This window comes from Pristis pectinata, chromosome 28 (genome assembly GCF_009764475.1).
Source record: "Pristis pectinata isolate sPriPec2 chromosome 28, sPriPec2.1.pri, whole genome shotgun sequence".
Taxonomy (NCBI): Eukaryota; Metazoa; Chordata; class Chondrichthyes; order Rhinopristiformes; family Pristidae; genus Pristis; species Pristis pectinata.
The window spans coordinates 8440732-8464186 of record NC_067432.1 but is presented as its reverse complement, the minus strand read 5'-3'; the positions used below and the strand labels follow the sequence as shown (position 1 = coordinate 8464186).

General features: G+C 42.9%; 1 protein-coding gene across 1 annotated transcript in view; it reads right to left on the bottom strand.

The window, feature by feature from the left end:
* Nucleotides 1-15155: 15155 nt before the first annotated feature.
* Nucleotides 15156-23455, bottom strand: part of st8sia2 (ST8 alpha-N-acetyl-neuraminide alpha-2,8-sialyltransferase 2) — a 44266-nt gene continuing 35966 nt past the window's right edge. The window contains exons 5-6 of the mRNA XM_052040263.1: nt 21012-21305; nt 15156-15490 (exon numbers count right to left, since the gene is read on the bottom strand). Coding sequence (XP_051896223.1) covers nt 15199-15490; nt 21012-21305 — 586 coding nt within the window. The 3' untranslated portion in view covers nt 15156-15198. The remainder of the gene's footprint in view (nt 15491-21011; nt 21306-23455) is intronic.

Below are 23455 nucleotides of genomic sequence, written 5' to 3'. Positions count from 1 at the left end.
AGATTTCAATGCAGCACTGTGCCAAAGTTGGTCAATCTTAATCAAGAAAATGCTGCAATTAGCCTTTTGGACCAAACAGAAAGGGTTTCTGCCTCCTCACAGTTACAATTGAAAATGAATTCATTTCTCACACAAATTGGTAATGAAGATGAAAACATTGCTTGCAGGTTTTAAGAAATTGACACAGTTTAGAGACAACAGAATCATTGCAAAATAATAAATGAAAGCAACATATTTTTACAATGTACATAAAGGAAATGCTATTGAAATGCTGGTTGTTCAAGGCAAACAAAGATTTAATGTATGCTTCTTGCACCTCTGTAAATGTTGCACAAAAGCAATAATTTAAAATTGTGTGCCTGCAAAAGGTCAGTCTAAAAGAACTACTAACCCTCAGTGGCAATAATAGCCCTTTGGAACCAATCAAATGGAGAAATTGAGAAGCCTAACCAGAAGGTCACTGATTGACTCCATCCTGGCAATGAAGGAATGCGTTGTTGTGTCCCAAAGTAAAAACACACAGCAAAGATATTGCTAGGAGAATTGTGACCTTTCGCAAATTAAATTGCAGATAACGCAACTTGGCCTTTTATTCAAAAACTTTCTTATTTACTTGTGAAAGTACAATGGGAAGGTAAAGGAGCCCCCGAATGTGCACAGTTCAGCAGTCCTAAGGCAGGAAGAAGCTGAGGGAGCTGCCATCATTCTTACTTCCAATGGATGTGCTGAAAAGTGTGCATGGAGTGGAAGAGTGAGTGAGGGCACTATTAAGCCCAGCTTTGGTATTGTTTGCCCCTCCACTACAACCCACCCCACCCCCTTTCACAAATCCGTAAGCTGCCCATCCTCGCTGCCTAGATTTATTCATTAAAAGTAGCCCTTCAGCAAAGTACAGGACAGTGCCCATGAAGCTGCATCCCATTAAGAAGCAACACCTTCAAACTCGGAATAGGAGCAATTAATCAATAGTACTCAATGCCAATGAGTTAATTTTCTTCCATTACATAATCTAACAAAAGAAAATTGACTTGAGCATAGACTCTTTAATTTGTCATCATTTCGACCTTTTGGTTGGTAATGTTTGAATGTGGAAACGGATAAAATCCAAGCTGAAAATATCATTAACCTTGCATTGGTTGTCTAAATTCATTCCTATACCTGCATACTAGTAATCTGATTCTATTTCAGGAAGCAGCAGCAAGCTTAAGCTATAGAAAGCAGAGTGTGAATATTTTAAGAAAATCTGAAAGCTCTTTAAGCCTTCAAAATACATTAAGATATTCCTTATGGTATGTAAAGAGCACACATCAACTTTGCACATTGCAAGCAACTGAATACTTGATCATGTATTGGGTAGCTTGAATTATTCATCTGCCTTGTAACAGTGAGCATTCACTAAAGCAGTGACCTATATATAGTCCTAGAGATCATTTCAAGTTAAAGAAACATTATCCTTGCCACTTCAGAGAGTAAAATAGGCAGAGAAAAATACTCATGTCTGTAAGGGGAAATCACTCTGAAAAACTTCTCTCTGATTCCTTTGGGCAGTCAAAACCAGGAGATCACATGGACTAAATGGTCAATCTATTCGACCATTTGACCACACAATGTCCATTCAGACACACAAATCATTTGGGACAGGTTATTTCTATGCTCAGTGTTTTATGTTGATCAAGCTGATGTATAACTGCATTGCCCGTATCCTGGAACAATATGCTGATAGGGTTACAGAAAGACGTATCTATATAGCACCCTTCTTGTATCTATATAGCACATTTCACATTTGTAAAATGCTTTATAACCAATGATGCACATTAGTCATAATGTCGTTCTTGTATGAAACAGAATGGCAAACTCACACAAACAGCAATATAGTAACAATCAGATAATCTGTTGTAAACATGAAGAGTAACATGCACTTGCCCAGGACACCAGTATTAACTTTCCTGCTCTTCTTTGAACTAATGCCTTAAGATCTTTTGCATCCACTGGAGAAACCCCAATTTATTATCTCATCTGATAGTGCTTTAGACAGTACAGCATGCTCTCAGTACTGCTTTGGGGGCAGAATATACAACACCCTTAGGTCTGTTCACTGGCCAAGGACAGCCCATACACAATTCAGGATCTTAATGAAGCCAACCTTACAATGTACTAGTCAATGGAAAAATATATGACCGATGGATAGCTGTGACAAAAAGGAGGCTGCATCAGATTCTCAGTGAAGAATGTGGTGCTCAAGCCTCTGGAGTGGAATCTGAACAGAATCTTCTGATTCAGAGGCAAGAGTGCTACCAAATGAGCCTCAGATGGGATGGGAGAAAGCTCATGTGGAGCATAAACTTAAAATCTCTTGCAATAAATGCCAGCATATACTTGCATTTCAATTGCTTGTTGCACTTGCATGGTAGTTTTCAGAGACAAGGACACTCAGGTGGTTTTGACTATCAACACTTCCCAATCTGTCATCATTTAAAAGACACACAACATTTCTTTCATTTCAGTTGGTGAATAACCTCATGTTTATCTACCCTGTGCTCAATGGAAATTTCCTGCAGAATGCATTAGTGAGATTGCAGATGGACTTTGGGTTATCTAATGCATTTGAAACTCATAGTACCATTCAGAATCAGAATCAGGTTTATTATCAGTGACATATGTTGTGAAATTTGTTGTTTTGCAGCAGCAGTATCGTGCAAGACATAAGGACATAAAAATCACTATAAGTTATAAAAATAAATAAATAGTGGAAAAGAGGAATAACGAGGTAGGGTTCATGGGTTCATGGACTGTTCAGAAATCTACCATCTATAGATGGCAGTGTATGGGCTCAAATGTGATAAAACCCAAGTAAGGTGTTGGCAATCGATATTCCAAAATTGATATATTCTGGTAAAAAATATGACACCCAAAAGATTTCTCTCTATACTTGCTACTTTACCTGCTGAGTTTTTCCAGCATTATCTGACTTTGCTTCACATTTCCAGCACTTTCAGGAGTTTGCAGTTAATATATTAAAGGTTAGTGGAAAAAAACAACCTGCTGGAGGAACCCAGCGGGTCGAGCAGCATCTGTGGGAGGAAAGGAATTGTTGATGTTTCGGGTCGAAACCCTGCATCAATTAACAGTTCTTACCCCCCTCCCCCCATAGCTGCTGCTCGACCCACTGAGTTCCTCCAGCAGATTGTTTTTTGCTCCAGATTCCAGCATCTGCAGTCTCTTGTGTCTCAATCTTAAAAGTTGGTATTTTTTTCCAAATCACAATGTGGAGACTGAAATTTAAAAATATACTTGGTCTAGTGAGACTGGAATTTCCTTGGATTTTTAAATTGCTTGGCATCCTCGACACTGGTGCCCCACAAGGCTGCATCCTCAGCCCTCTACTCTACTCCCTATATACTCACGACTGTGTGGCCAGATTCTGCTCTAACTCCATCTACATGTTTGCAGATGATACCACCGTTGTAGGCCGTATCTCAAACAACGATGAGTTGGGGTACAGGAAGGAGATAGAGAGCTTAGTGGCATGGTGTCATGACAACAACCTTTCCCTCAATGTCAACAAATGACCTGGGAAAGGGGGCGGTGTAAATGCACCTGTCTACATCAACGGTGCTGAGGTCGAGAGGGTTGAGAGCTTCAAGTTCCTGGGAGTGAACATCACCAACAGCCTGTCCTGGTCAAATCACGTAGATGCCACGGCCAAGAAAGTTCACCAGCGCCTCCGTCTTGACTTCCTCTGGAGGCTAAAGAAATTCGGTATGTCCCCTTTGACACTCACCAACTTTTATTGACGCACCATAGAAAGCATCCTATCTGGATGCATCACGGCTTGGTACGGCAAGTGCTCTGCCCAGGATCGCAAAAAACTGCAGAGAGTTGTGGACACAGCCCAGCGCATCACAGAAACCAGCCTCCCCTCCTTGGACTCTGCCTTGGTGAAGCAGCCAGCATAATGAAAGACCCCACCCACCCAGGTCATTCTCTCTCCTCTCCCATCAGGTAGAATATACAGGAGCCTGAGGGCACGTACCACCAGGTTTAAGGACAGCTTCTATCCCACTGTGATAAGACTATTGAATGGTTCCCTTATACGATCAGATGGGCTCTGACCTCACGATCTACCTTGATGTGACCTTGCACCTTATTGCACCGCACTTTCTCTGTAGCTGTGACATTTTACTCTGTACTGTTATTGTTTTTACCTGTACTACCCCAATGCACTTTGTACTAACTCAATGTAACTGCACTGTGTAATGAATTGACCTGTACGATCGGTATACAAGACAAGTTTTTCACTGTACCTTGGTACAAGTGACAATAATAAACCAATACCAATACCAATCCTGACAGTTAAATTGTTCAATTAGCAGTCTTGAGAAATGCCCTAATGTTTGAGGGACATGAACTCAAATGGCAATTAATTAAATAAATCTGGAATAAACTGTTAGCATCAGTAATGGTTAGCAGGAAACTATCAGATTATTGTTAACTCTCATCTGGTTCAATTATGTACTTTGGGGAAGGAAATCTGCCACCATTACACAGTTGAGGCACTAGACACTGCAGATGCTGAATCTGGAGCAATAAATAATCGACTGGAGGAACTCAATGGGTTGAGCGGTATCTGTGGGAGGAAAGGAATTGTCGACGATCAGATAGCTGTGTCCTGATGCAGGGTTTCAATCCAAAATGTCAACAATTCCTTTCTTCCCACAAATTCTGCTTGACCTGCTGAGTTCCTCCAACAGATTGTTTGTTGCTATCTTTACACAGTTGACCAGCATTGCCCTCGAGATCCATAGCAGTGTGATTGACTCTTAATTGGTTATGGAAATGGCTCATCCAGCTAAAGGTATTCAGGGATGGCCAATAAATGCCAGTTTTTCATCCTGTGAGTGAATAAGGGCTGAGGATATGTGTCTTTCAGATATTTGTTGAAGCCTGTCCCAAATCATTTTGCTGGTTCATAGTCATAGAATTATACAGCACAGAAACAGACCCTTCAGCCCAATTTGTCCATGCTGACCAAGTTGCCTACCTGAGTTAGTCCCATTTGCCTGCGTTTGGCCTGTATCCCTTGAAACCTTTCCTGTTCATGTACCTGTCCAAATGTCCTTTAAATGTCATAACTGTACCTGTGTTTACCACCTCCTCTGGCAGCTTGTTCCATTTACACTCCACACTCTGTGCGGAAAAAGTTGCTGTGACGGCAGGCACGGTAGTGTAGCTGTTAGCGTAACGCTCTCACAGCACCAGCAACCCAGGTTCAAACCCGGCCACGGTCTGTAAGGAGTTTGTACATTCTCCCCGTGTCTGTGTGGGTTTCCTCCGGGTGCTCCGGTTTCCTCCCACATTTCAAAGGTGTACGGGTTAGGAAGTTGTGGGCATGCTATGTTGGCGCCAGAAGCGTGGCAACACTTGCAGGCTGCCCCCAGAACACTCTATGCAAAAAGATGCATTTCACTGTGCGTTCCGATGTACGTGTGACTAATAAAGATATCTTATCTTACCTCTTAAATCTTTCCCCTCTCACCTAAACACCATACCTTCTAATTTTGGACTCCCTACCCTGGGGAAAAGACTGTGGCTATTCACCTTATCTTTGCCCCTCATGATATTATAAGTCGCTAGAAGATCACCCCTCAGCCTCCTACGCTCCAGGGAAAAAGGTCCAAGCCTATCCAGCCTCTCCTTATAACTTAAACCCCCTCCCCACCCCCAGTTCTGGTAACATCCTCATAAATCTTTTTTGCGCCCTTTCCTGTTTAATGACGTCCTTCCTAATGTGAAATACCTGGGCTACTGGATTGAAGAACAAGCTTAGAGTGAAAGCAAGCTAACCTCAACCCCAAGGGACTGCCTAAGAAGAAGACAACAGGTCAGCACTTCTTAAAATGCTGGTATAGCTGATCAGTCCCACAACGGATAAAATTGATTCACATAAAATGTGCTCTGAACAATCTTTAGGGAGTAATTAATGCACTTGTGTCAAATACCTGTGTTAATTGTGCCAGCACAATCATTAACCTGTCTGTATTAGCCAACAGCTGCTTCAAAATAGCAGAGACAGATTTGATGGAATCACGTTAACTATTACCGTAGTGGTAATTAACCCCCAATGGAAGGGCAGCATCACATTAGTTGGGCAGCGTGAATTGCCCAAGCTATTTTTTAGTGAAACGTAATATGTTTCTGAGAATGTCCTTGTAATTAATGTATTCCAAATTCCAGCTTATTTTGAATTCTATCAGAGGAAATGCACAAGGCCGTTGATCTGTTAGCTTTAAAAGAATGAACCTGAAAAGCAGTAATGGTGAATATCAGTGGTTCCACAGTTCCTGTCAGAGCTCCCAAGGAAACACGTTTTCTCAAGCTCTCTGATCAAGGGACTGGAAATAATTGCTTTAATTCACACTTAACATCAGATGTAAGAGAAGACTGAGGCAGGGATATGTAACATTATCTTCAACTCCATGTGGTCCTGCTGACATACATATGTAGAAAAATTGGAGCAGGAATAGGCCATTCAGGCCTTTGTGTTTGCTCTCCCATTACATCCATATTTCCTTCCAATCCATCGGATCTATGCTAGATCAGAGAGCAATCCCATTTCCCCACTAATTTTCCTTGTAACCTTTATTTCCCACATTCCCATCAACTGCATCTACGCCCAAGTTCTCCTATTTACTTAATTTGCAGTGAACACGTAACGTACCAGCCCTCGTGTCCCTGGGATGTGGGAGGAAACCGGAATACTTGGAGACAGTGTGAACTCCATGCAGACAGCACCAGAGTTTAGACCTCAACCTGGATTGCTACAGCAAAAAACAAACTGCTAGAGGAACTCAGCAGGTGGGGCAGCATCTGTGGGGGGAGAGGAATTATCAACATTTCAGGTCAAGACACTGGGCAATTTCTTTCCTCCCACAGATGGTGCTCGTTCCACCAGCAGTTTGCTTTTTGCTCCAGGTTCCAGCATCTGCTGTCTCTTGTGCCTTCTGGGCTGTTTGAGCTGTGAGGCAGCAGTTATACTAGCGGCACTCTGTGCCATGATCCAGAATGATCAGGGCTGATCCTTTATCTCAGAACCATATTCCCTCTCTCTTGCCATATCACTCAGTGCCTTTTATTGATTACAGCTCGGTGTTCAACACCATCATCCCCTCAGTACTAATCAATAAACTTCAAAACCTGGGCCTCTGTACCTCCATCTGCAACTGGATCCTCAGCTTCCTTATCGGGAGACCACGGTCAGTGCGGATCGGTAGTAACATCTCCTCCTCGCTGACAATCAACACAGGCACACCTCAAGGATGCGCGCTTAGCCCACTGCTCTACTCTCTCTATACACATGACTGTGTGGCTAGGCACAGCTCAAATGCCAGCTGTAAATTTGCCGATGACACCACTGTTGTTGGCAGAATCTCAGATGGCAATGAGGAGGCATAAAGGAGTGAGATAGATCGGCTGGTTGAGTGGTATTGCAACAACAACCTTGCACTCAACGTCAGCAAGACCAAGGAATTGATTGTGGATTTCAGGAAGGGGAAGTCGGGAGAACACACACCAGTCCTCATTGAGGGTGGTCAGAGGTGAAAGAGTGAGCAGCTTCAAGTTTCTGGGTGTCAACATCTCAGAGGATCTATCTTGGGCCCAACACATTGATAAATCACAAAGAAGGCACGCCAGTGGCTCTACTTCATTACGAGCTTGAGGAGGTTTGGTATGTCACCAAAGGCTCTTGCGTATTTCTACAGATGTACAGTGGAGAGCATTCTGACTGATTGCATCACTGCCTGGTATGGAGGCTTCAATGCACAAGATCAAAAGAGGCTGCAGAGGGTTGTAGACTCAGCCAGCTCCATCACAGGCACAAACCTCCCCACCACTGAGCTCATGTTCAAGAGGCGGTGCCTCAAGAAGGCGGCATCCATCACTAAGTACCTCACCATCCGGACATGCCCTCTTCACATTACTACCATCGGGGAGGAGGTACAGGAGTCTGAAGACCCACACTCAACGATTTAGAAACAGCTTCCCCTCCACCATCAGATTTCTGAATGATCCATGAACCCATGAACACAACCTCATTCTGCCTTTTTTGCACTAGTTATTTATTTCTGTAACTTATAGTAATTTTTATGTCTTGCACTGTACTGCTTCTGCAAAACAATAAATTTTACAACATATGTCAGTGACAATATACCTGATTCTGATTCTACCTTCTACTTAAATATCGGGCAGCATCTGTGGAAAGAGAAACAGTTAATGTTTCAGGTCTGGGACCCTTCATCAGAACTGGGAAAGAGAGAAACAAGAGGACACACGAGACTGCAGATGCTGGAATCCCAAGCAAAAAACAAACTGCTGGAGGAACTCAGCAGGTCAGGCAGCACCTGTGGAGGGAAATGGACAGTCGGCATTTCGTGTTGAGACCTTCAACTGGGCTAAAAGAGTAGAAGGGGGATAGCCAGGAGAAAGAGGTAAGGGGGGGAGGGGTGGGGAAAGGGCTGGCAAAAAGAGAAACTAACTTGTTTTAGGAGAAGAGAAGGTGCGGGAGGGGTGGATGGAACTATCTCTGATAGAGTGAGACCAGTTGACTTAACATGGCTGCTATGTAGCATTTAAGATCAAATTCAATTTCTTTGTTTGTGTAACGTGTCGCTAATGGGCTAAACATGACCCATACCTTACCATTAGCAACACATTACACAAAGAGGTCAAGCATTAGTGCAAAGCAAGAGGATTAAGTCATTCCTTCTCTCAAAGCCAGATCACAGGGCAGTGGGTCTTCTAGCAACTCCCAGGAATGCCACAGGCAGTTGCAACTTTTTTAAGAATCACCCATGACATCATCGGGTCTTTACGGGATAAGGGGGGTGAGGTGTGTGGGATGTGCATTTTATTGAAGGTGAGGAAGTGATGCTTTCATTCTAACAGGTCGGGAACCAGTGACATAGATGCTAACAAAAGAAAATGATTTTATGAGAGGCAAAACAATAGAAAGACTTGCTGAGATGAAATAGGTGGATTGGACAGGGAAATAACACAGGTCAGACCAGGCTTCATTCTGTTCTGCATACTGTATGTAATTCCACGTCATTATGTTGGTCAAGAGCTGCCAAAAGGCAAGATCCTGGTGTGTCAACACCTACTCAATACCTTTTAGCCTCCAGTTCAACTGACCTCCAGCAGCGTTCCTTTGTGTGACTGCCACGTGCGTGCAGTTTTTTTTATAACTGATGTGAATCAGTTGCTATGGAGACTTCCCATTAAAAATAAAAGCTCGGTCTGTGGTTTATTAACTTCTACCTTTAATGCAGAGAACACAGCCTCAGCTTGGGACTGTGCCTCCAGCACTTGCTCTTACTTGCACCTCATGCTGTTTATTTTACAATTAAGGAATAATAGTATAAACGCATAATCACTTTGAATATCTACTTCTTTAACTTAACAGGGCTCACTTATTTTAGGCAATGGTTCTGCTTCTGTTGTGTAGAACTTGCAGCGCAGAAACACGTCATTTGCCAATCAATCTTTGCTGGGCTTTCTGTTCAAAGATCTCTTCCCTTTCTATACCATCTAACCTTTTCACTGTATCTGTCTATTCCTTTCTCTCTCATGAGTTTCTCCTGCTTTCCCTGAAAGACGTTATTCACTACAGCTTCACTACAAAGTAAAGATTTCCACATTCACACCACCTTCCCAGCAGTGTTGTTTCTACTGAATTTTCTCTGGGATTTATTAGTGGTGGTCTTAATTGGCAAAAGAAGCAGTGGCAGCATGAAAAAAAATATGCAGTGTGTTATTTCTGATCTAGAGCGTACAGTGGTGGAAGCAGCCTCATTAATAGCTTTCAAAGGGAATTGGATAAATACTTTGAAGGAAGTAGCTGAGTTATGGAGAGAAAGCAAGAGAGTCAGATTAATTTCCAAGCTCTTTCACTGAGGCAGCACAAGATTCATGGGCTAAATGAACTCATTTTTATTTCAGTTAGCATTCCCTGGTCCTAGCCTGTGATTTACGTTTTATAGTGTCAAATGGTATCTTATGTCTGTTCGAGAGACCAGAAGGAATTTTGGCTTAATGACTCATTCAAAAGGTGGCACTTTTAACAGCATAGCGCTCCCTCAGAACAACACTGAATTCTTCCCCTAGAGTCTCCGCGGAGGATCTCAAGCCCATAACCTTCTGACTCAGAGTCACCTTCCTAAATATCAAGGGCTCCAAACCCCAGCCATTTTATTTCTGACTTGCATACTCCAATTCTACTGCCAACGAAAGGAAGCAGAAGCCTGCAGATTGAGCCTTAGTGCAATCAATTCTTCTTACTATTGTGTGGAATATAGAAAGCAGCACAATAGGTCTGGCAATAGGCTTTGTACTCAGGTCACGGCCGGACAGATGTTTTGTTTGGATGTGCACACAATTTCCTTGTCAGCTTTGTTACATGCCTATAACTTCAGGCTTGATGCCCCAGTGCAATTATCAGGGAGTTCTGCACTCTCAATGACAGTGTGTTTCAGATAAGATGCTAAACTGAGTTCCTGCCCCAGATGGCACCACTTCAATAAAGAGCAAGCAAATTCTCTCCTTTGACTGAGCCAACATTTATCCCTCAACCATTGTCACTTAAACTTTGCTTTTGTCTTGCTTTTATGGGACCTTGTGGAGCTTCAGAATTACTTCATTAGCTGTACTACTCTTGAAATGTCCTGACTGCAGAATTGTGTTGTATGCAAGTCTTTCTTTGTTCTAACACTTACACTGAGTGCTGTATTATTAAAGACTTAGAGTGAATGACCAAATAAGTTAGTAACCTCAGAAAACACTTTGACCCTTCAACCAGAACCATTAATTGTGTTCCACCTTCCTCAGATGCTGCCTGACCTACTGAGTGTTTCCAGCATTTTGTTTTTATTTCAGGTTTCTATCATTTACAGTTCTTTAGAACTTCAAATTAATTACATCTTTTTTACTTGCTATGCAAGCTTGGAAACATAAGTCATGTTCTTGGCATTGCAACATATTATTACACCAAATGGTCATATGTCAAAGAATTTCAAGATGGATTTTAAGTTCTAATTTTATAAGTTATTCCAGTGGGATCTGCCAGTCTTCTGGAAATGTGAAATCAAACAGCGTCCAAATAAGCTGCAGTTGTTCTAGGCAGCACAGGGAGGTGGAGGAGCTTGTAATAAGATTGCAGTTCTACCTTTTGTGACAAGCACACAACTGAACCACTGCCACAACACAATTTTCCACAATGACATATTCCATGGAAGCAAAGATGACATATCTTCTAGAGCAGTGGTTTTTAAACCATGTCATAACCTAAAGTGGGTCATGAAAACTCTTCTGATGGGTCAAGGATTTGAGTGCAGATTCATCCTGTGAACAGCACTTGTCTCTTTCAGCTACTGCCACTGGTTCGTACTGAATGATCTGCACTGCATCCATCCCTGACTCGCAGTACACTGGGTGGCATTGGACGGGCAGCTGGAGCTCACAAGAGGTTTCTCTGTGGGAGAACCTGTGGGAGAGGGTGGTGGTGTGTGTGAAGGATGAGAGGAATGGGGGAGAGAGTGGGAAGATGAAAAATTGTTGGGGGGTGTGAGAACTGGGAGGGTGAGGGTGGAGAGAAGGAAGAGGGAGAGAGAAGCAGGACTGAGGAGGAGGGAATGGGCGTGTATGTGTGTGTGTGTGTGTGTGTTTGTGTGTCTGTGTCTGCATGTGTATTGTGTGTGTATGCGTGTGTCTGTGTGTTTATGTGTGTGTCTGTGTCTGCATGTGTACTGTGTGTGTGTGTGTGTGCGTGCGCGTGTGCGTGTGCGTGTGTGCGTGCGCGTGTGCGTGCTTCCATGTGTGTGCATCTCTATGTTTATGGGTGTGTGTTTGCATGTCTGTGTGCTTGCGTGTGTTTTAGTGCGTGTGTCTGTGCATCTGTGTCTTTGTGCGCATGTATGTGCGTGTATCTATGAAAACTTGTACATGCACTCGTGTGTGAGTGTGTGCCTGCTTGCAGGTACACTCACACCACTGCCTTGTTTCCTCAGATTAAAATTTGTTATCCCCACTTTTTCAGAGCTGAGGCTTTACTCCACTGTGGACCTGCTTACTCACAGTGTCTGCAGTTTTTCATTCAGACAGTGTCCTCAAAAATAAATTGAATTCAAAATGGAATTATCTCCACTGCTAAAGTGCTGAAAGGTGATAAGGTGTCTAATAATTGATCATGTAATTGTGAAAATGATGTTAAATAAGTCATCAAAACTGAAAGGGAATCAGTAGACATAGAAGGTTGTCAGGAACAGAATTGGGAAACTGTTGTTTACAAACATAAGATAGGTCTTGAGAAGGCAGAGAGCCTTTGTTTTGGAGTCCTGATATAAGTAAGTCTACGAGCCCATGCTGCAGAGAAAAGCAAACTTTCTGTATAAAATAATTGGCAAAAGAACCAGCAGGGAAAAAAGGGAGAAATGTATTTTTACGTAGCATTTAAAGAGCATGGAATGCGTTGCCTGGAAGTTGCTGGAAGTGTGTTCAATAGTAACTTGCAAAAAATAATAGGAACCAGTTATAGGGATAGAAAAAAGTGTAAGGCAGTGTAAGGAATAGAATATCCATTTGGAAGAGGTGGCACAGTCTTCATGAACCAAGTAGTTTTGGAGATGTATACCAGGGAATAGCAAACCCTATGTGTGTATTATGAAGAATATCAATTCAACTGCATATTATGGAGAACAGCAGCTCCTTTTGTGCTCTAAAGATTATTAGTCCCAGTGTATACTATGATTAGTTAATACTCAAGGGGTATATTCAATTTATCCGTTCATTATCTATTATAGAAACTGGCCAGTTTTCCTCCCCATTGATTTCTCTAAAGGCTCTGGAAGTACTTTCAGAACTTTTGTTACCTTATTGTGCCACGCCCTTTTCATTGTGCTCATACAGTGAAACACAGGTAGACAGGGTGGTGAAGAACACATGCAGCATGCTTGCCTTTATTGGCCGAGGCACTGAGTACAAGAGTTAGGACATCATGTTACGGTTGTACAGGACATTAGATAGGCTACACTTGGAATAATGTGTGCATTTCTGGTTGCCGCACTACAAGTAAGACGTGATTAAACTAGAGAGGGTACAGAAAAGATTCACAAGGATGTGGCCTGGATTGGAGGGCTTGAGTTATAAGGAGAGCTTGGATAGGCTGGCGCGGTTTCTCCTTGAGGAAAGGAGGCTGAGAGGTGACATGATAGAGGGGTATAAAATTTTGAGAGGCAGGGATAAGATAGATAGCCAGTGTCTGTTTCCCATGGTAGGACTGTCTAAAGCTAGAGGGCAGAGGTTTAAGGTGAGCTGGAGGAGGTTTAAAGGGGATATGAGGGGTAACCTTTTCACACAAAGAGTAGCTGGCATCTGGAAGCTGCCAGAGGAAGTGATGGAGGCAGGAACAGTAACAACATTTAAAAGGCATTGGGACGGGAATGAGCAGGGCATAGAAGGATAGGAATTATTGCAGGTGTGGGATTAGTATAGACGGGCATGATGGTCAGCATAGACACATTGGGCCAAAGGCCCTGCTTCTATGATGTACAACTCTATGACTCTATGATATTTACGATGTTAGAGCAAAGAGTATGGAGTCACACAGAGAATCAGCATGGAAACAGACCCTTCGGCCCACCAAGTCCATGCCGATCATCAACCACCTATTTACTCTAATTGTACAGTAATCCTACATTCCCAACAACTGCCCAAGATTCTACCACTCACATCTGCACTAAGGGCAATTTACAGTGGCCAATTAACCTGCCAACTTGCACTTCTTGTGGGAGGAAACTGGAGCACCCTGGGGAAAGCCACACAGTCACAGGGAGAACATGCAGCTCCACACAGACAGCACCGGAGGTCAGGATTGAACCTGAGTCTCTGGCACAGTGAGCCAGCGGCTCTATTAGCCGCACTCCTTTGCCATCTGGCAGTTAACGTCTTCCTGAAAGCAGTAGCCCAGTATGCATTATATTAATTACTTGTATCACTGAGAAAAAAAGCTCTGTGCCTATTGTGGAGCACTGTATACACAGTATCATAATGAAATGCACACCCTTGATTTAGTTGAATCACTGCTTTTGTATTAATGTGTGTCACGGACTCTATATTATGGGGAAATACAAACCTTGCATTATGGGGAAATCACAGACCCTGGGGAATTACAGATCATAATTTTGGGGAATCGTAGACCCTGCATTGCATAGAATTGCAGACCCAGTACTATGGGGAAATCATAGACTCTGTATTCCACGTCTTAGGCAGTGTATTGCAGGAAACCCTGGATCCTGTAGAACAATTGAAGGCCTTAGTTTAGTGAATAACCTCTTTTGGGGGGCAATTGCAGACCTTATATTGTAGAGAAAGCTGACTCTGTGTTGTACTGTACAGAACGACAGCCCCTGCATTAAGAAAAGCCATGCTGTGTAAGGAATTGCAGACGCTATACTACAGAGACCAGCAAGCCCTGTGTGATAGTGCATTCCAGATTCCATTACATGTCGGAAACTGCACACCAAGCACTTAATTAAAACTCGAGTTTTTAGGCCACTCATTTGAATTATTCTCACTCAGTTAATCCAGTTTTCTGTTATTTTGTTACTTCCTGGTTGGTGCAATTACCTTCAGGTTGTCACACTAAACTCTGGGAAACAGTCAGATAATCTCCCCATCACATATTCCAATTAAAGTGCTTTTCTTTTCTTACTAGTTCTAAAATCACTTTAGGCTGGTAACAATGTTCCCTCTGTTTCTCTCAAAATCTGTCACGTGTAACTAAGAAAGATAATTTTATTAAAATTTAGGTGCTGAAGTTTCTGATACTTGGGCCTTTGCATTGGGGCCCAGTTCTGTATGAAGTAAGATCTCTCCTGACAGAAGGAACTCCTGCTGCATCTTGCAAAAGTCCAATCGTGCTGTAGTGGTCTCCTTGTGTTGCTGTTTCTCACCTCAGATAAAAGAGAATAAGAGATTTGACTTCCCTTTCTAATGTTCTTGCGCTCAGAGTGTTGATGCCTCGTCCACGCAAGTCTGTTCTCGCAGTGATCAATTCCCCCGATGTGAGGCTGACCTGGATCCATCCATCTTCCCAGTGACGCCACCAGTGTTGGCTGTGGAGAGTCTCCCTCCTCCCTTCACTTCCTTCTAACCCTGTGTTGCCAACTTGCACTCTCCCACATTTAGTTTCAATGCACCCTTGAGGTGCATGTTTTTCAGTGTCTTGAACTCTAGTGGCATTGTGTGCGGTGTAGCCCGGGAGTTATACTCATACGTCAGACTGTCATAGTAGTGATACTTCACTGCATTCCCTTTTTGGTCCTTAAAAAAGGGCCAGAAGCCATAAAGGTGGATTTCATCACAGAATCGAGTGGCAAGTGTGTACATCAAAAGGCCAGTAGTGGGGCGTTTGATCAGGACCCTGTTAGTCAGCCAGTACCTAGGGAGAAGGAAATCAGTTATATTACAGATGTATTTGATGAGATATATATGCCAAAGTAAGATATAAGATAAGATATATCTTTTATTAGTCACATGTACATCGAAACAGAGTGAAATGCATCTTTTGCATAGAGTGTTCTGGGGGCAGCCCACAAGTGTCACCACGCTTCCGGCGCCAACATAGCACGCCCACAACTTCCTAACCCGTACGTCTTTGGAATGTGGGAGGAAACCGGAGCACCTGGAGGAAACCCACGCAGACACGGGGAGAACGTACAAACTCCTCACAGACAGTAGCCGGAATTGAACCCAGGTCGCTGGCACTGTAATAGCGTTACACTAACCACTACACTATCGTGTCTGCCCTCTACACTACTGTGCCTGAAGAGAAACTCTAGCAGTTTCCAAGAAGGTGGTAGGTCTCATCCTGACAAGTGTAATCATGGAAGAATGAATAGTACAGCACAGGAACAGGCCCTTCAACCCAAGATGTCTGCGCCGAACATGATGCTAAATTAAACTCAATCTCTTCTGCCTGCACATGATCCATATCCCTCCATCCCTGCATATTCAAGTGACTACAGGTCTGATTACAAGTGTGTCTGACCTATAGTACAATTAGTTGCATGGACTCAGTGGTTTCTCTTTAGTGATGTATTTGGGCAAAGCCTTCCCATTACTATTTGGATCACACCCCTTAATAGCATGTAACAGTTGCAAATGAAAAATCAAAGGATTGTCAAGCCAAGGAAGGACTTTCACAGGACTTTCATTGGGGAGCATTGTAGAACAGAGAGACTAGGAGTACAAGTATATAGATCCCTGAAAGTGGCGTTACAGGTCGACAAGGTGGTGAAGAAGGCTCTTGGCACACTGGTCTTCATCAGTCGGGACACTGAGTAAAGAAGTTGGGATGTTATGCTGCAGTTGTACAAAACATTGGTGGGGCTGCACTTGGAGAATTGTGTTCAGGTTTGGCGAATAGGAAAGATGCTGCTAAGCTGAAAAGAGTGCAGAACATATTTGTGAGGATATACAAGAAAGACTGCAGATGCTGGAAATCTGGTCTCACTGGATTATGAGGAGAGATTGGGCAGGCTAGGACTTCATTTCTTTGAGCATGGGAGACGGTGAGGTGATCTTATAGAGGTGTAAAAAATCCTGAGGGGCATAGATAGGGTGAATGCACACAGACTTTTCCCCAGGTCTGGGGAATCAAAAACTAGAGGGCATAGTTTTAAAGTGAGATTAGAGATTAAATAGGAACCTGACGGGCAATTTCTTCACACAGAATGTGGTATGTACAGTATATGGAACAAATTGCCAGAGAAAGGATAGGAAAGGTTTAGAGGGATAAGGGTCAAATGTGAGGCAAATGAGACTGTGTTCTAAGCTTGTCCTACTATCCAGTAGCCTGGGAATTTCATATCAGGAAAGATTTCATTAAACTGGAAAGGGTGCAAAAAAATTTTACAAGGATGTAACCAGGACTGGAGGGTTTGAATTATAAGGAGAGGTGGGTAGGCTTGCACTTTTTTCCCTGGAGCGTAGGAGGCTTAGGGGTGATCTTATAGCAGTTTATAATATCGTGAGGGGCATGAATAATGTGAATAGCCACAGTCTTTTCCCTGGGATAGAGGAGTCCAAAACTAGAGGGCGTAGGTTTAAAGTGAGGGAGGAAAGATTTAAAAGGGACCTGAGGGGCAACTTTTTCCACACAGAGACTGGTGTATATATAGAACAAGCTGCCAGAGGAAGTGGTAAAGGTAGGTACAATTATGACATTTAAAAGACATTTGGACAGGGACACGGATAGGAAAGGTTTAGTGGGAAATGGGCCAAATGTGGGCAAATGGGACTAGCTTAACTGGGCACCTTGGTCAGCATGGAATCGTTGGATCAAAGGGCCTGTTTCCATGCTGTATGACTCTATGACTGCATTTATATAGCACCTTCATAGTAAAATCCCCCAAAGTGCTTCCTAGCACAGTAAACAGCTTTTAAAAATTGACTGTGCACTTATAATTGTATTGGAGATGAAGTGCGATGATATCCTGCCTCTATTAATTGATAACTGGAGTTCTATTTCATTACTGAGGAATTTGTGGCAGTCATTCCTCTCCTAGAATTCAGTTTCAGGCAGATAATCGCAACAAATTTAAAACTGTAATTAAAATCATTCGTAATCACATGCGAGGACTTAACATTTATATTTCTTTGAGGAACATTTTTAATTGATGAATGTAATATTAGTCAACAACCACCTGATTTTTTTTCCCTAATTAGCTAAGGAATATTTTTTGTGGCTTTGCCTCCAAGCATCTTGCCATGAAAGTTCCCTGCATCCTTGCCAAGTCTAATTATGTGTCAGAGTATTTATCTAAAGCTGGAAAGGTATCAGGGTTTTAAAATGATTTACTTTCTGTATGCTGCAAGTAATCCACCAATTTAAGCAGAAGGATAAGGTGACTCAGTATAGCAACATCTCCTTCTGATCTTTTCAGCCAAACATTCATTCACTCTTGGTGCGTGGAAGTTCAAGGAAGATACTCAGCTATTAACAATGAAATTTGTCAAGGGAAGCTCTTTCTGTTGGCAACACTGAAAACACAGCAGGTTTGTGTTTATATTGTGGCTGCAGACTCACGTTCTCTCCTACAACATTGGAGGCCATTCAGCCCAAGGAATCTATGCCGGGTCTCTGAGCAATTCCATCAATCCCCCCTGCATGCCCATAAACTCCATCCTGATTTTCCTGCCATCCACCAACACTAGTGGTAATCTACAGCAGTCGATTAACCTACCAACAAGCATGTCTATGGGATATGGGAGGAAACAAGAGCACCTCGGTGTACACCCATATGAGCACATGGAGGATGTGCAAATTCCACATAAACGTCTGGTCCGCCCATTCCATGTTGTGTTTCTGACCACATCCTTCAGCAAAACTACTTGTTTCCACTTGACTAATCTCACCCGACCAGCTGTACTGCTGGAACCTTCTTCAACGTCTCTTGTCACCCATAGATTGCAGTCCCAACATACAAATGTCCAGTCCCCTGCCAAGCACTTTCCATGAATATGATCTCATCCAAATGCTCTTGCCCATATCCTATCTTCCACCAAATCCCATTCACCTACCATCCCCACACACACTGAATGTGTTGGCTCCCAGTTCACCAATGTCACTACCGTTTTAATCTCTATAATCTTCCACCAGATCAAATGTAAAGGGACAGTACACTGTTAATGGTAAGACCCTTAACGGTGTTGATGTACAGAGGGATCTTGGGGTCCAACTTCATAGCTCCCTGAAAATGTCTGCACAGGTTGATATGGTGGTAAAACAATGTGTATGGGACACTTGCCTTTATTAGTCCAGGTATTAAGTTCAAGAGTCGGGAAGTTATGTTGCAGCTGTATAAAACTCTGGTTAGGCCACATCTGGAATACCGCATCCAATTCTGGTCACCCCATTATTGGAAGGATGTGGAGGCTTTGGAGAGGGCGCAGAAGAGGTTTACCTGGATTAGAGGGCATGTGCTATAAGGAGAGGTTGGACAAACCTGGGTTGTTTTCTGTGGAGCAGCGGAGGCTGAGGCGAGACCTGCTAGAGGTTTATAAGATTATGTGAGGCATAGATAGACAGCTAGTATCTTTTCCCCAGGGTCGAAACGTCTAATATTAGAGGGCACGCATTTCAGGTGAGAGGGGGTAAATTCAGAGGAGATGAACAGGACAAGTTTTTTTTGTTTACACAGAGAGTGGTGGGTGCCTGGAATGCGTTGCCAGGGGTGGTGGTGGAGGCAGATACGATAGAGGCATTTATGAGGCTCTTAGATAGGCACATGAGTGTGCAGGGAATGGAGGGATGTGGACATTGTTCAGGCAGAAGGGATTAGTTTTGTTAGGCATCTGATTACTAGATTAATTAGTTTGTCACAGCATCATGGGCTGAAAGGCCTGTTCCTGTGCTGTACTGTTCTATGCTCTATGTTCTATCTCTAATATCCACCACTTTGGCCAAGCTTTTAGTCACCTGCCCTAGTAATCTCCTTATGCAGCTTGGTATCAAATATTATTCGATGTTATGCTTGTGAAGCAACATTGGACTTTCTACTCTGGTAAGAACCATATAAACATGAGTTGCTGTTGTACTGAGTTTAGTCAGTGTGGTGGCAAATTAGCCTCAAAAACTGTGCATTAGTCAGGGGAGATTCTGTTGGATTACCACTGCTAATTATTCAGCATCCATTAAGGTCTTTACCTCTCGCTGCCTTGGCAAAACAGCCAGCATAATCAAAGATCCCACCCACCCGGGTCATTCTTTCTTCTCTCCTCTTCCATCAGGTATAAGATACAGGAACCTGAGGGCACGTAACATCAGGCTTAAGGACAGGTTCTATCCCACTGCGATAAGACTATTGAATGGTTCCCTTATACCATGAGATGGACTCTGACCTCACGATCCCCTGCGCCTTATTGCACTGCACTTTCTCTGTAGCTGTGACACTTTACTCTGTGCTGTTATTGTTTTTACCTGTACTACCTCAATGCACTCTGTACTAACTCAATGTAACTGCACTGTGTAATGAATTGACCTGTACGATCGGTATGCAAGACAAGTTTTTCTCTGTACCTTGGTACAAGTGACAATAATAAACCAATACCAATATCAATATCGTGCCTTATGTATGCCCCTGCTGGGAATCCCCGTGATTGGATGAGTAGGAGCACATACTGCACAATTTCCAGTTCATTAATATTGACAGAGGGAAAATCAGAAGGGATTTTCCCCGACAATTTCCTGATATCTCCTTCCAATAGACAAGACATTTTTGTAAATTAGTCCAATTATGTGAGGTAGAACTGGCCATTGCCGGCTGGCAAATTGTCCTTAAAAGGACAAATGGACACCACAAATCATTTTGCCCACAAGTAAATCTCAAGCTGTGGTGATATGGATACCCTCATTATAACCGCCATCTCTTTTGAGATTGTGACAAATCCTCATTTGTTGCCATGAATATTGGGCTTGTGACAGAACTGAGGCAAGCCTTCCTCAGGAGATGGCGGTACACCAATGACTTTACCGTAGAGTCATCGAGCTGTACAGCATTGAAACAGACCCTTTGGCCCACTGTGTCTATGCCAACCATCATGCATATAAATCATAATTCCACTTGTCTGCACTAATTCCATATCCCTCTGTGCCCTGCTCATTCAAGTACCTGTCCAGGTGCCTCTGAAATATTGTTACTGTTCCTCCTCTGGCAGCTCATTCCTGATACCAACCACTCTTTGTGTGATAAGGTTACCCCTTGGATCCCTTTTAAACCTGCTCCATCTCCTTAAACCTATGCCCTCTGGTTATACACACCCCTACCACGAGAAACAGATTCTGGCTATCGACCCCATCTCTGACTCTCATAATTTTACGTGCACTGTGAAATCAACTATGCAATTTGGAGGTTGTCCACCAAGTGGCTCATGAGTTCTGGAGTGGAGCTGGTACTCACCCCCGCACTGCGTGTAGGAGCCTCAGTGATGGATAGGCAGTCTGCACGTGGATTTTGTGCTCTATGATGAGGTTGTTCACCCACTCTACACGTTCTTCTCCCCCTTTGGCCATAAACGCTGGGATCCAGAGTATGGCGCCGTTCAGCATTTTTAACCGGTGCAGCAGCTTCTCCTTCCATGTCTTGTTCTTCAGATCCTCAAATGCACGTTGCACCACCGAAGGATTCATAGTCACCAAATCGGTCTTCAAACCAACGTCTTGTGCGTATTCTTCAACTGGGGCAAGATTACACCTTAAAACAAATTAAGTTGCAAGTTAATCGTTTGTTGTTATCTCTGATCCTAGACTGACACTGTGCTGGAACTGAGGAATATAAGGTGGTATCAAATGGAAAAAGTGCCTTGACTGGTCAATTCCTTGATATCCCACATACAGAGTCAGCGTGCCATAACATAGAAGCTGAAGGTTCAAGCCAAATTTCAGAACACTAACATATTATTTAGGATGAAGTTGCAATGAACCACAGTGGGGGTGCTGCACTACCAATATTGCTGTTGTTCAGATAAGATATTAACGTCTCACTTCTTTGCTTCAGTGGGCATTTACTGTCACATGTACCATTTGAAGAAGAAGTTAAAAGCTTTCAGGAATGGCCAAACATCCTGAAACAGTAACACCAACTATTAACTTGTCATTCACCCCACTGTTGTTGGACTTAATGAAAGCACTTCAGTGTCATTTGTGACTTTAACTTTTTCCTCTCTTCAGCCTTCTCAAAATCCTGTTACTAGATATTCAAAGAGATGAGTTTCTCTGTTAAAGGGCAACTCTTGAATCCTACCACAATTCCGTTTATTCCTATAAAAGAGCCTGTTTACCTTCCAGTTTCATATTCAGCTGAAAGGATATACATATCAAACCATAACCTTCTTGCTCTGGGCAATTGCCCCAGCTCCCAGCAATTGTCTGGCCAAGCCACAACGTAGGTTTCACGCAAGAGGTTGGTGCATAATCTGTTACTCAGGGATACCTTCCAGTGCTGTACTGTGCTGTACTGTTTTATGTTCTATGTTCTATGTTCTAAATGGAGACTCCAGGAATGAAGATACATCTCCAGACTGAAAAACACTACATTGGAAATATTGCTTTTTGTTTTTGTCATTAACTTTTAAGAAAAATACTGCAGGTGGGGATCAAAAGCTTCTTAAAGGAGAACCTTGATTCTTTCAGTCAGGTTACAATAGGTCTTTGACCTGAAATGCTAACTCTGTTTTATTTCTCCACAGATGCCTCCTGACCTGCTAAATGTTTCCAGCATTTTCTGTATTTAATCAGAAATGTTTGTTTCCCAGTTCTTGTGAGAAGGATGGGCAAGGCATTGATGGACTTGGGCAACCAATACTGAGAGTCTGGGAACAGGGCTAAGTATTTGAGGATTGTACTTGAGTACATGTTACAGCTGTACAAAACATTGGTTAGACCACACTCGGAGTATTGTATGCAGTTATTGTACACACTGCAGAGAGGATGTAGCAGCAATAGACAAAGTGCAGAAAGGAATCACCAGGATGTTGCCTGGAATAGAGGGCTTAGTTATAAGGAGAGATTGGATAGGCTGGGTTTATTCTTGCTGGAACATAGGAGGCTGAGGGGTGACCTTATAGAAATTTATAAAACTATAAAAGGCACACATGAGATAGATAGTCAGGGTCTTTTTTCCTTGGGCAGGGAAGTCTGGAACTAAAGGGCACAGGTTTAAGATGAGAGGGGAGAAACTTAAAGGAGATCTGAGGGGTAGGTTTTTCACACAAAGGGTGATGGTTATCTGGAACGAGCTGCCAGAGGATGTGATGGGGGCAGATACAATTACAACATTTAAAAGGCATTTGGACAGGTACTTTATAGAAAAGACATAGTGGGATGCGAGCCTAATGCAGGTGAGTGGGATTAGCGTAGATAAGCATCACGGCCAGCATGGATGAGGTGGGTTGAAAAGCCCCCTTTCTCTGCTGAAGGATTCTAAGATTCTATGAGGGCAGTTTGAGACCACTGATGATGAGATGAAGTCTCCTGTGTATATTCAGAGTTAGCAATTTGACTTATGTAGACATTATGTGAGTGAGAAAGTTCAACTTCCAAATAAGGTGAAATAAAATTATATTAAGCCAACAATTCCCAGTAACTGGGGGAAACAAAGCATCGAGTCAATTAATCTTTGTGTCTCCTGCATGATGCAAATAAAAGGAAAACCCAGCAGGCGGAAACTTTTCAAAAGTATGGCTCTCAACTGGAAATTGTTACATTCAGAAAGTGGAGCCTCACTGCCTCGAGCCTGTTCCACCACTCTGTGCAACCTCGGACTAGAAAAGTGGCAAAAAAGAGAGAAAGAAGTGGAGAAAGGAAGTAAAAAGCGGAAAAGGGAAGAGAGAAGGTACAAGAAGA